The 13,532-nt window shown below is 44.2% G+C and overlaps 1 protein-coding gene across 1 annotated transcript; it reads left to right on the top strand.

Moving 5' to 3' along the window:
- The first annotated feature begins 2,724 nt into the window (after positions 1 to 2,724).
- On the top strand, positions 2,725 to 10,875 carry LOC139666967 (protein FAM131A-like). The gene is given in 5 exon segments (XM_071546329.1): positions 2,725 to 2,824; positions 3,288 to 3,470; positions 8,976 to 9,107; positions 10,191 to 10,352; positions 10,355 to 10,875. Coding segments are annotated over 5 exon segments (1,068 nt in total). The 5' UTR covers positions 2,725 to 2,754.
- The last annotated feature ends 2,657 nt before the right edge of the window (positions 10,876 to 13,532 follow it).

Consider the following 13,532-nt stretch of genomic DNA (forward strand, 5'->3'; position numbering starts at 1 on the left):
GGAGACATATTCCAAAGTGAGGACATGCACTTCTACAATAGGGTAAGGACTTGGTTTTAGGGTCAAGATTAGAATTAGGATTATGTTTACAGAGTGAGAGTTAAAGTTAGTTTAGGATTAGGCCTTGAGTTTAAAGGGTAGGGTAGAATTAGGATTAGGTTTATATTAAAGTGCAAGGTTAGGCATGTTGTGGTTAGGATTAGGAGTTTAGGAATTCATGTAGAGTCAAGGTCCTCACAAATATAGATATACAAAGGTGTGTACATGCTCTGCAAGCATATGTGTATAAGTGTGTGTGTGTGTGTGTGTGTGTGTGTGTGTGAAGGACAAGACACGTACAGCAGCCCGACTGACTGCAGCTCTCTCTCTCTCTGCACTGTGCACTGCTGATGTCTTCCTCTCTGTCGCTCGTTCCCTCTGCTGTTCAGTAGGGCAGTAGGGGAGCAGGAGGGGAGGGGATGAATGGAGGAGCGGAGCCGGTAGCGGGCGCGGTGAAACTCAGGGGTAGGCGTAGACCGATATGAGAATTTTCGGACTGAAGCGGCCGATATTTTGTGTTGATATACAGTAACAAAGTTTAATTATAAGCATTTTCCTGGCCAAAAAAATCTAAAAAATGACAAGGATTCAGCATTTCCCCCAGAATTGTATTCTTGTCAGGGTGGAAAAGCCTCTGAAACAGCATTCAGACCATCATGGGACACTAAAACTCTCCATTGAAAGTCATACTAATGAAATTCTTTCAGGTGGGTTAGCAGCTCCTTCAGGCAGAGTGGGGAATGTTTTCTCTGGTTTGACTGGCCGATATCCGATTTTTGATAAAAGGCCAATATCGAGCGGATCTATCAGTCTAACCCCACTCGAGGGTATGCCATGTCTCCTCCAGATTTTCCTCGCTCTGATCTGTGAGCTCCTCTGCGACGCAAGAGGATTATCACGCCTCGCGGCAGCCGCTGATATCATCGCAAGCATGGGAACCTCTTCGCTCTTGCGGGACCCCGCTGACAGATTATTTTGTTGTTGTTGTTTGTTATTTGCTTGGTATTTTGTCACTTTTAACCACCATTGAGAGGACAGGGTGAGGGGTGAGACGCTTCACTCCTCTGTACACGTCCTTTGTCATGGTACTTAAGAAAATTCTCTACAAGTCACATATTTTCTTTATTGAACAGTATCTGATTAAGAAAATTAAGTAGACTATAAGCTCAGTTACTGTGAAGACTTAACTTCATCATAACTTCACATTTTAGCTGCGAATTTTCACAAAATCCCCAATTTCCTTGTGTTCAAATGTGATTTACGTGACATCACATAATTTACTTCCTGGTTCTTCACAACTGTGCATGGACTGCTACATGTGTATATAGCAAAATCTTTTTATCACCATAATACCACACATACGAAAAACACATTGTATAAGCAGTGCTTTTATGTAATATGCTATAACCTTTTGCTAACAGTTCAATTGCTAACGTTAACTACCAAGCCAAGTAGCCTAATGTTACTGTATTCTTCATAGAAGAGATGAATCAACTAGGGATCCAGAGAGCTGAGATCACATTCAAATAAATTGGAAATTAATTATATGTCATGGCCATGAATGTACCAAAGGACTGGACAAGTACAGATTGTACTTGTTTTGATACAGTCTAACTTGGCTGCCTAAAGTGGTCATGAGATTGCTCAGTCAACTGAGTCTGCTGACCCATATTGAGTAACAACACATAACCTTAGCTTGGCACGTGGCCTCAGCTGTTGACGCGCTTGTTCCTCATATGAGTACAGGTAAGGCTATAAAAAGAGGCAGCAGACAAAGGGCCACGTCAACACCTGATACTCCCTCTGTAGTGTGACATTACGGAGCAGACAGATTTGATGGAGGACACCATGGGAGGAGGGGGTCCATCTTTTGTCCACTGTCTGCTTCTGTCAGCAGAGTGGAAACAATCTTACAGTGCAGGACACGGTGTTACACCTGGACACAGTGACCTGTGGATTCAGAGCTTTAGCAGTTTCTTTGCACAAAGGCTAAATAATTGTTCTTGGATATAATTGACTGAATATTGAGGCTTTGCAGTTGCATCTGAAATCTCCCATCAACCACGCCAGGTGCCATCATGGAGCTGCTGTGGAAAATTGACTGTGTAGGCTAACCTGAACAAAGTGCTGACTTATTTAGCCTAATTTAGCAACGCAATTAATGTTAATATTAACATGCAACAATTAGCCACCACTAACACTCAGCTTTTTTATTCCACGTTCACAAGAAGACAATGTTCATAACAATTGTTTGCTGATCAGATAAGCTACTATGGTTAACTAGCTAACAAAATTATCTAAAATATCTAAACACAAAATCATTTTTCCAGTAGCGAAATGATTTGTTTTCAGTGCAAAACAGCACAGAAATTAACCACGTCTATTCACTTCTGTTGAGACAGTGTGTGTGTGTGTGTGTGTGTGTGCGTGCGTGTGCATGTGCGTGTGCGTGGGGGGGCACAGCTTATGACCCATTAAAGCAGTGATGGATGTAAATAGAAAAACCTTCAATTTCCAAGGCCTTGAACTACATGAGTATTTTCTCTGCTTTGAACACTTCTCCATCAAAGACAACAAAGGGTTTCCTGTGAGTCATAGCAGGATATGTACAAAAGCTGAGTTACATGCACTGCTGAGCTACTGTATCTTCAGTTTTTCCCTGACTCAGACTTATTTCTCTTCTCTTTGCAGGTGAATGTTGATGACACCATTGAAATGTTACCAAAATCAAGAAGAGCACTTACCATTCAAGAGATTGCTGCATTAGCACGATCCTCACTACACGGTGAGCGCAACATCCAGTGCATAACTCCCTGAATGCACACACACATAAATACTCATACATGTACTGTATGTGTACACAGATGCATGCACGTACGCACATAAACACACTCATGTGCAGTAATGAAGTGGTAAATAAAAAGGTGGGTAAGCTATGACCTCTAGTCTGTGATTATTATAAGGCAAACCAACGTATAATACCAAAAATCAATTATTATATTTTCGGAAAAGCATTAATTATATATATGTTTTATCTGTCCTCATATAACCTACATCAGTCTGGTACTACTTACTATGATGTATACTATAAATTTAAGTTTTTTAAGTAACCATAAACAGAACCAGCACAGGAAACCACCACAACCAAACAAACAGATTTAGTTACACTACATTCTCACAGGCACCAGCGCCTCCTAATGCCATTCTCCATGATACAACCTTTTCAACCCCTCACCTTTGTCTTACAGGTATCTCCCAGGTGGTGAAGGACCATGTGACCAAGCCCACAGCCATGGCCCAGGGCAGGGTGGCCCACCTGATAGAGTGGAAGGGCTGGTGTAAGCCCATAGACACTCCGGCAGCCCTGGAGTCCGACTTCAACTCCTACTCCGACCTCACTGAGGGAGAACAGGAGGCGCGCTTCGCCGCTGGTAAGACTTTGGCTTTGTGTAAAAAATACAGAAAAAAGACACTGTTACACTCAAAGTTCTAGCTGCAAGAGATTCCCTGGGTGTGTCAGATAGAAACAAATACACTGAAGAGATGAGACTTGCACACCAGCATTTAAAGTCACACTGAAATGAAAAATGGCTTTGGCGCCTTTTTAGCACATTTTAAATATCATACCATACACCTATTTGACAATTTATGCCAGAAATAAAAATGATTTAATTGTATTTTTACATCAAAGTCTCATTACTGTTACTTTGTGGAAAATGGTAAATCTTTCGTGGTGACTTCATTGTGTACCAGGAGGCGACATAAAAATTCCAACCAATAAAACCGTCAGAGTTTTAAACAGTCCTGACCCTTCCCATCAAATAAAACTGTTTCTCTCCCTAACTGATCTCCCATTGGTTCACACTTTTGAATGATCGCTCCCCGCGTTATGTCCCGCCCCAACATCCTGTTTCAACAGGAAATACATCACATTAAGGAAGCAAGACGCTCTCAAAATGCAGTTTCATTGTGACTTTAAGGATAGAAAATCTCAAAAGAATGCTGCAATCAAGAAACATATACAGATTAAATGGTGAAATGCCATAAAAAAACATCACATTTACAAAAAGAACAGACGAGGTTTGATCTCACATGATTGCTGTCAGTGTTGAAATACAATGAGAGCTTCTGGACATATAGACAGGACAGAGGCCTAGGCCAATGCTGATACTGTGGTGGCTCTGCCCTGGCATCAGTTGGCTGGATGTTTGCCCTTAAGACTTCTCCTCCACACTTCTAGATGGTGTGTTGCTCTCAGCGCGCTCTCTACCCTCGGCTCATCTGTCTCCACTATCTTTTACCCAGTCACCTCATCTTTTACTCCTCTTTTGTCCACTCCGTCTCCCTCTATCCATTACCCCCTTCCTCCCATTCATGCTGTCCTCTCTCTTTTAATGTTCTTCTCTGCCCTCTGTCTCTTTATCACCTGTTTTTTTTTTTTTTTTCCCTGTCTCTTTCACCCTGTCTCTCCTGCCCGCTCTCCCTCCATTCTCTCCCTCGCTCCCTGCAATGCAGACTCTCAAGGTTAATTTGCACAGTAAGGTTTTGCTCCTGGCTAGTGCTGCCGTGACTGAGCGATTTTCCTCTGTGCCCCCTCTGTTCTCCTTTCTTTTTTCTCTCTTTTTTCATCATTGACATCACTCATTTTCTCTTCTCTTCTCTTCTCTTCTCTTCTCTTCTCTTCTCTTCTCTTCTCTTCTCTTCTCTTCTCTTCTCTTCTCTTCTCTTCTCTTCTCTTCTCTTCTCCATCCATCTCATCTGCTCTCTTTTCATCTCATCTCCCCTCCTCTGTCATTCTTTCCATTCATTTTATCCGAGGTTACAGACAGAACAATTAAGGGTTCTTCCCTTTGGTTGGGGTAGTAGTTTTATATGGAACCGCAATGACTCAAACCCTCTGATTTGTTAAAATGAACATAAAAAATGGAAATCAGAATTAACAACACAGTGTTGTTCTTCAAATTTCTTCTAATACTGCTGATTTGAAGCATTTCATACATTCTAAATGGTTCTTTACAGCACCATAAAGGGTCTTTGTAGAACCTTTTGAGCATGGTGTTACAGAGATTCTTGCACCAATGTTGAAAACCCGTCTAAATGTAGCACCAAAATGAAACTTGAGACACCATCTGTAGTCCTACATCGTTTTGTGAAATCAAGACCAAAATATTCCACTCAATCCACTCGCCCTCGTCTCTTCTCCTTACATCATCAGTGTGCGCCCCGTCAGGGAGCTGTCGGTTGTGCTGACTCCTCTCATTTATGTCAACTGTCTCTGGTGACGGTGTGACTGTGGGTGACTGGACAGATTGCGTGAATGTCAGTGAACACGTTGGTACACAATGTGGGAGTGCGTGTGTGAACGGTGAAATAGTGATAGCGCGAGTTGTGTTTTGGTGTGTAGGCAAGCTGGTGACAGTAGAGCAAGGCTGTGTGTGTGTGTGTGTGGGTGTGTGTGTGTGTGTGTGTGTGTGAGCATTCATGCAAGCTTGCGTAGTGGCCAAAATAGATGGAGAAACATGGAGGAAGCTGAATGGTAGGAGACATCCTGGGATTTGGATCTAGGTAGGGTTGTCCTATTGATAGGCTGGCTTCTGCCAACATACACACACACACACACACACACACATACACATACACACACACACACACACACACACGTTCTTTGCAGTTAATCCTGCTGAGTGTCTCTCCTTCCTGCATGAGTCTGGCTGCCAGCCTTGACCGACACAGAGAGAGGCTTATGTCACTGTGTGTGTGCGTGTGTGTTAGAGAAAGAGAGAGAGAATGAGTGAATCGGAGAGTGCATGTGCATGTGTGTTGTGTGTGAAGGTGTCAAATGCACAGTTTTGTGTGTGTGTGTGTGTGTGTGTGTGTGTGTGTTAGAGAGGCTGTATTCCAGATTCCAGTGCAGGCCTGGCAGGGCCTTCGTACCACAGTGTTTCAGGAGTGTGTGTGGTCTGACCAGTCCAACTCACCAGGTTTATACTATCCTGGCGGTAAACAGGCCTTTTGGAAAATGTGAATTCAGAAAAGCGGCATAAGGCATTGGGAAAAAAATGGCTTTGCTACGACTGACATCACAAGCCAACAATGCAGCGCAGCATGGCACTGCGGCACAAAGCAGAAATGAGGCTTTTACTGAACGGAAAATAGTGGAGCGCTACGGTGAGCTTTAACAAAGACACATTGTCAAAACGCATCAGTTTTTTAAATAAAGCCAGAACCATGCTTTAAAAAAAAAAAAATAAGAATGCGGTCGCTACTCGTTCTTGGGAGTTGCTGTCTTCTTCCTACCAAGTGGGAATATTTATGAGGAAAATAGAGCTGACAAGCGTGGAACTGCAACTCACTGCAGTCAAAGTTTCAAGGCTAATTTACACGCCGCTTTCATAGAGGACAGCCATGCAGCCTACTGTATCCAAACTGTATGTCGCTGTGTGTGTGTTTTCAAGTCTTGATGTTCAAGTTGTGATTTGTTCAGATTTCTTCAGTTGTGATTGAAATGTAGAGAAAGGCAGGGAATATTTTTGTGTGTATTTGTGTGTGTGTGTATCTGTTTGTACGTAGCTACATCTCTTTGTGCTTATTTTTGTCGTTGTGTGTGGGTCTGTGACATTGATGAAATGCACGTGCAGGTGAAAATGCTCTGATTAAAATAGAACAGAGATCAAAATGGAAATAGGCATTAAAAGACTTTTTTTTTTTAAAAGCCTTTCAAAGGAGAACTAAAGAGCAGCCGGTACAATTGCATTTGCCTGAGGATGTGCCGCTGTGAGGAGAGTTCAGGGCCAAGCCACGGTGGAAGATGAATGGGAGCATCGATCTATCTCTATGGGAGACAACACATGAATACTGAGCATTGACCTGAGAGAGAGTCAGAGAGAGAGAGACAGAGAAAGAGAGAGAGAGAGAGAGATAGCGATCAAAATGAGAAGTGAGGGACAAGGCTGAGAGATTGCAGCGCAAAAGAAAAGAGGACGGGAGGAATGAGGAGAGTCGGGTGAGTCGATAGAGAGTTTTGTTGAGAGAGACGATTGGAAAAAAAAAGGCTTGACAAGAGGGAGAGAGCGGATGAATCGGAAGGAATACAAAATAGATTGAAGAAAGAATGCGAGGGCGAGCTGAGAGATCGAGAAAGGAGAGAGAGAGCTAGAGGGAGTTTTGCAATCTGATTGGCCGGCTGCAGATGATGATTGGAGGCGATTGGTCAGTTGGACTTTGTGGATCACTGGTTCTGTCACATGCTGAGTCACCTCAGTCACACACACACACACACACACTCCGTTACCCTCACTCTGTCCCCTGTGTGTGTGTGTGTGTGTGTGTGTGTGTGTGTGTGTGTAATTCGTGTCTGTGTTTTACACGTACATGTATGTGAGTGTGTGTATTCGTGTGGGTACTTGTATGCAATGACCGAGTGGACTATGACCTCCAGTCTGGAATCATCATGAGGCAAACATCTACTTTTCAAACCACCAATAAAATCAGTTACATTTTCAGAAAGAGTTAATTTTTGTTTCTTCACTTAAAATTCCCTTCCTTCAAAAATCTCCATATAACATATCAGTTGGATACTATTTATTATGACTAGTGCTATGAATTAATGTCATATATCAGAGTAAGAAGGTGGGTGTATAATTTATCATCTATGACACAGCCTGTGTGTGCTTACAGCACTGAATGAATTGCATTGTGTGTGCACTTAACTGAAGTGGGTATGTGATATATGTGTATATTAACACGGTTTAGAGAATGTATAAGACTTTTAATCTTAGGTTTCACTCTCATGACTAATATCTCCCTATGTACAGTGTAGACAGTTATAAAATGTAATACTCAATCCACAGCAAGGGAAATCTTCCCATATGTGTCCCTGGGATGAACTCTTATTAAATGGGGCCCTAGTGTGTGTCTGTTTGTGGGTCCGTTACATGAGGATGTATGAGAACCTCTGGCTTACACCACTGAAATGGAATGAACAGAGAGAGCTCTCCCTGGTGTATCATTGTAATCTGCTTTAGTACACCTGAGATGGCTGCCATTTACTTTTTATATCTAAATAGCAAGACGGTTATGAAAATGGGCATTGTTTTTTACCACTACACAATACTCAGAGAATGAGATCACTGCTCAACTACCCAGCTCTTGTTCTATTTATCCCAAACAAACCAGAAATGTAAAATGCATCACTTCCTGTGCAGCAGAGGATTTTCCCAGGAAAGAGCTACCAGACACCGGCTGTTCAGGACAACAAATGTAAAGCTTTCATGAACTGGATATTGGTCAATCAGAGGGAGAGAGTAGCAAAACAGACATTAGATAACACTTTATTTGGATAGTCTAATGTTGATACTCAACATTCATCAGGGGACAAAAAGTAGATGTTCAACAAAGTGTCACTTGCCTATTTGTTGCATCTCTACAGACTATGTAACCCTAACCCTGACCTTAGCCTAACCCCAACCCTAAGATTAACCCTAACCAAGACATTGAATATCTACTTTTCACATTATTGTATCACCTGAAACTACTAAGTTGAGTATTAGGGTGTACTATCCACTTAAAATGTGACCATAACAACATTATCAAACACTCAGCGGCAGCCATCTTAACTGTGCCAGCCAAATGACGGCTAAAGAACACTGACTGTAATGGGAATGCCCTTTTTATCCAGTCCAATTCTACGCTGTACACTCTTCCTCACAGAGACCTGTCAATCAAAAACAGCTGTGACACGGAGACACAATGGCCGGGCGCCACATAGTTCCCATGACAACCATGTACTCGCTTGTGTACATCTGTATGTGTGTGTGAGAAAGAGAGGTGCAGAGTAATATGAATCATCATTGTGTATCGACCTTTCCAGCAATCTGTGTGATGTATATGTAGAATATCTAATCAATGTGTTTGTGTGTGTGTGTGTGTGTATGCAGGCGTAGCCGAGCAGTTTGCCATAGCGGAGGCTAAGCTGAGGGCCTGGTCCTCTGTGGACGGTGACGACTCCAATGATGACTCATACGACGAAGACTTTCTGCCTGCCAACGAGCCCACCACACAGAGCACAGGTACACACACATACGTGTGTACCATAATGTACCTCTACACCACAATCGTATAGCTAATCGTTTATTTCCTTCACATTGTGCCCTCGCTATTTTATACTGCATCACACATCCATTTTCCTCATCCATTACACTCCGTCTCTCTCTCTCTCTCTCTCTCTCTCTCTCTCTCCGTGGTCTAGATCAGTCTCTGTCTGTGGCTTTTATTGTCCCAGTGCCCTAGTTTTCATCCTCTCCCGACATTTTTTTTTGTTCCCCGGCGCAATTTGATATCCCTCCTGCAAGTTTAATATCATTTCCTTCGCTGCAGACAGAGATGGCGGCTGTATGAGTATGGTGTGAGTGGGTTATAAATATACAGTGTATTTGCCCCTTTGTGTGTGTGTATACCAATGCTTTCATCTTGATTACAGTGAATCACCAGATATCATTCAACTCAATATTGCTTCTGTATCGTTAGATATTAAACTATGGCTTCTCACTATCTTCCAAAGGCCATTTCGATTTTTGGGACAGAAAGTTCACACCAACCAACTCATATGTGCCACTAACCCTTCACGAACCCCTCATCTGAAACAATAATACAACCAACTTCTTCACTGCACTATTACATAGATTTTGTCTTGCTGTACTGTTCTGGTTTGGGGACACATCATGTAGTAGTCTGCAGTAGACGCACACTGTTTTGCTCTCCAAAATCAAACATGATAATACAATTGTTCTCGAACACGTTTTGATTTCACAGCTGCTTTCAATTCATGTATTTGTTTTATTCATATTCTCAAATTCCTCAGTAAGTAAGGCTTACTGTTTTTAAAACAGAGCAATAGTCTCGTACTGCATTTTAAAATGATCAACAGCACACTTGTCAGCACAAGCCATATTGCTACAGCATGTTTTTGAAGTGATGCAAGTAACTTTCCCCAATATTGGCTATATGTTAGGATATTTGCTGCTGCAATGACTCAGTTTCCCCACAGGGATCATTAAAGTTTCATCTCATCTCACCCTTTCCTCTCTCATCATTGTTCTTTCCCATCAGGACCGATCAAACTCGGTGCTAACAATGTGTCTCCTTCCCTCCAGATGTGCCGTCGTACCCTCCCTACCTGAAGGACCTGATCCACAGCCAGGTCTGCCAACATCTGGGCCTGCGGGGGCCCTGTTGTGAGGGGGGAGGCGGCGGAGGAGGAGGAGGAGGAGGAGGAGGAGGAGGAGAGGGGGGCGGCAGCGGCGACCCCTCCCCCACGCGGGCTCCCCGGACACCCTGTGCTCCAGCCTGTGCAGCCTGGACGAGCACCACCCGCTGCTGCGCGACCTGGGCGGCCACCGCGGCACCCACTCCCACAGCAACGCCGCCGAGCTCGCCGCCAAGATCCTGTCGGCGCTGCAGGGGGGCGAGGAGCTGCTGCTGGCCCGCCTCCAGAGGGCGGGGCAGGGGGGGCCCGGCGGCGGCGGGGACTGCGGCTTCCACAGCCTCGGGGGCGGGGGGCGGGGCGTCAGGCCCTGCGGCGGGCAGGACTCGCCCTGCTACTCCGTGTCCTACTCCGAGACGTACCTGTCGCCCGGCGAGGACGACGACACCCCCTGCAAGGACTACGAGGGCGGCGTGTGCCGGGTGCAGGCGGACGGCAACGGGGAGTACCCGCCCGACTACGACCCCCGCAGGAGGGTGTCCGACGTGGCCTCGTCCGGGGTGGTCTCCCTGGACGAGGAGGACGAAGAGGAGGAGGAGGAGGAGGAGAGGGAGGGAGAGCCAAACAACCAATGACTCCTCTCTCCCTCCATCTAACCTCAGTGTTTCGTCCCTCCACCCTCTCCCTCTCTATTTTGGAGGACTTTTTTTTTTCCCTCCATAGCATCTGAAAAGTATGAACTTCTGCACGTTTCTTTTTCTTTTCTCATGACTCATTTGACTGCAGTGTAAACCATCTGTCTTTGCCTTATTGCAACATTTCAAATCTCCTCCTTTACACTCCTGACTGCTTGCCCCCCCCCCATTTGATATGTATCAAATCTATTTTCTTTTGAGGCGTCCAAACAATCTTTTCTATCTGTGGGACAACAGAGGAGTGCTGGACTGGCTACAGCAGCCTTCAGTAAAAAGCCCAATGATTGACTTGTGGGTTCGCGTGTGAAGCTCACGGATTGGACGGCGGGGGTTTACGACTCCGCCCCCACAACCTGGAAGCGATGAAGCGCTCCAAAACGGACGCTGCCGACAGGCAAACAGAATGACTGAGTCCAAAACTCTTGACTTAACTTTTGCATGTGTTTCGCAAATGCTGAAACTGATGGGCTGACCCGGTCTTGAGCACGGTTTGTAACCTCAGCTGTTCTGTATAACCCCACCCGTCTCCCCAGCGTCTCCCGTGGGAGGGCAGGTTGACACTGCATCCTGGGACCTGCCCTTACCCCCCTTCCCCACCCCCATCCCCCCCTCCCTTCCAACACCTTTGCAAGAGACAAAATAGCATCCTTTCGGGCATGGCTTGCTGAGTATGCCAAACTATTTATCCCTGTCACTACCAATTATGAGCAAATGCTGGAATGTCTTCAAAGTGACAGGACATAGTATGTATTTTAAAATAACAAAGTTTAAATGAGAGAAAAAAAAAAACATTTGTCACAAACGATATGACAGAAATGATATGCTTTTATTGTACTAGTTTTCTATCATTCAAACATGTTGTTCATATTATTCCAAATATCATTATGACGGACATCTACCATAATGATAAACTATAGCTACTGGATAACGTTTTTCTTTGGTTCTGTGGATTCCTGCGTGGAAGACACAAGAACCTTGTCTTAAAAAACAAAAAAATACACAAGAACAACAACAACAGCAGCAGCAGCAGCAGCAGCAGCAGCAGCAGCGACGACGACAACGACAACAAACACAAACAGAATGTTCCTGAAGTGACCCTTTGGTGAAAGGTGTTCGGCGGAGAATAACGCTGGTTCAAAAAGACAGAAACCTAGTTTTTCTGCCAGAAGGAGACGAGTTGCATCGGAGATTTTCTATATTTTTGTATGCGTTGTCTTGCTTTGATCTCTTTGCCTATGCGGCGTGCCAGTGTATGTGGTTTTTTGCACGAAGCTAACGTGGCTGTAGATTTCTCCTTTCTTCGTTATCACTGTGTGATATAGTCTACTGGGAAAAAAAAATAATACAAATGTGAACAAAAAAAGTTTCTTTTTTTTTTTTTTTCAAAAGAGGATACTGTGATACGGTTTGTTATTGTCATTCGTCATGATCCTCACGAAGAGCTCTTGTTTTCCTCTCAAAAGTTTCCGACGCTCTTCGTTCTTTCCTCTCATATACTGATTCCTGAAAAGCTTTGCCTTTTATCCTATACTTTCCCTCTTTTCTAAGATGAAGTTCGCTACTTTTTTGCAGAAGACGTTTGCAAAAGGGCATGTTTGTTTGATACATGCAGACATTTCCATCTCCATGGTGATGTGAGGAGCGCCGTTGAGGTGCTCCCAGAGGGACTTGTCATTCATACAACTCAGGAAATCCCATTGGACCAGAGCATCAATGCATCCCGCCCACACACATAACACCACTTGTCTCTCATCCTCCATCTCTGTGTACTTGTGCGTATGCATTTTTGTGAATGTGTGTGTATGTGTGTGAGAGCGAGTTAGAAAGTATGGTGTGCATATAGTTATTTTCTACAAATAATTAAAGCACAGATTCAGTCCCCACTTCCCTCTTTGACCTGGTGTTTAGAAAAGCCTCAACGTGTGCATCAGTGTGTTTGAGCTCTGCGTTTGATGTTGTGTGTGTGTGTGTGTGTGTGTGTGTGGATGTATTGTACGATGTCAGCAGGCTCATTAAGCTTGCATTGTATATCCATTCCAAAAACCCCTCTAATGCAGCGATTCCCTTTAAACGGTGTGTCTGGTGTAGCTGAGCTCTCGTTGGCAGTTTAACTTTTTAATGGTGCTGTTCAGCGGAAATCAGAGAGAATAAATAATAAAAACGATTTGGAAGCGAAACCTTTGAAAACGGACGCCGGCGTTTTTACCGGCTGACAAATTTCCGATTTGTGCGTCGGTGTGAACTCGGCCCGAAAAAACCACACGTGTAAATGAGGAGTCCCGGTCAGAAGAGTGGGGAGAGACAGCGACAACTCAGGGGGAACCATTGAAGCTGTGCCTTTCATGAGTCACCTTTGACCTCCCAAGTTGCATCATCATCATCGTCATCATCACCATCATCTCACCCCGCATGTTGACCTTTCACCTCTCACTCAGGCCACCGCTTGGCTCCCATCCCTACGCACCCATCTCCCTTTTTCAACTAAGAGCTCTACTGAATAGCGAACAGGCTACAAAAAAGTTTTCTCGTCGAGTCCCGCAGCGAGGGAACTCATCTCTGGTTTTTATTTTTTATTTTTTTTATTTTTTCTCGGGGAG

The sequence above is a fragment of the Centroberyx affinis genome, unplaced genomic scaffold (assembly GCF_046629955.1).
Source record: "Centroberyx affinis isolate AG114_WGS23_722 - 3 ecotype Tasmania unplaced genomic scaffold, CSIRO-AGI_Caff_v1 ptg005216l_1, whole genome shotgun sequence".
Lineage (NCBI taxonomy): Eukaryota > Metazoa > Chordata > Actinopteri > Beryciformes > Berycidae > Centroberyx > Centroberyx affinis.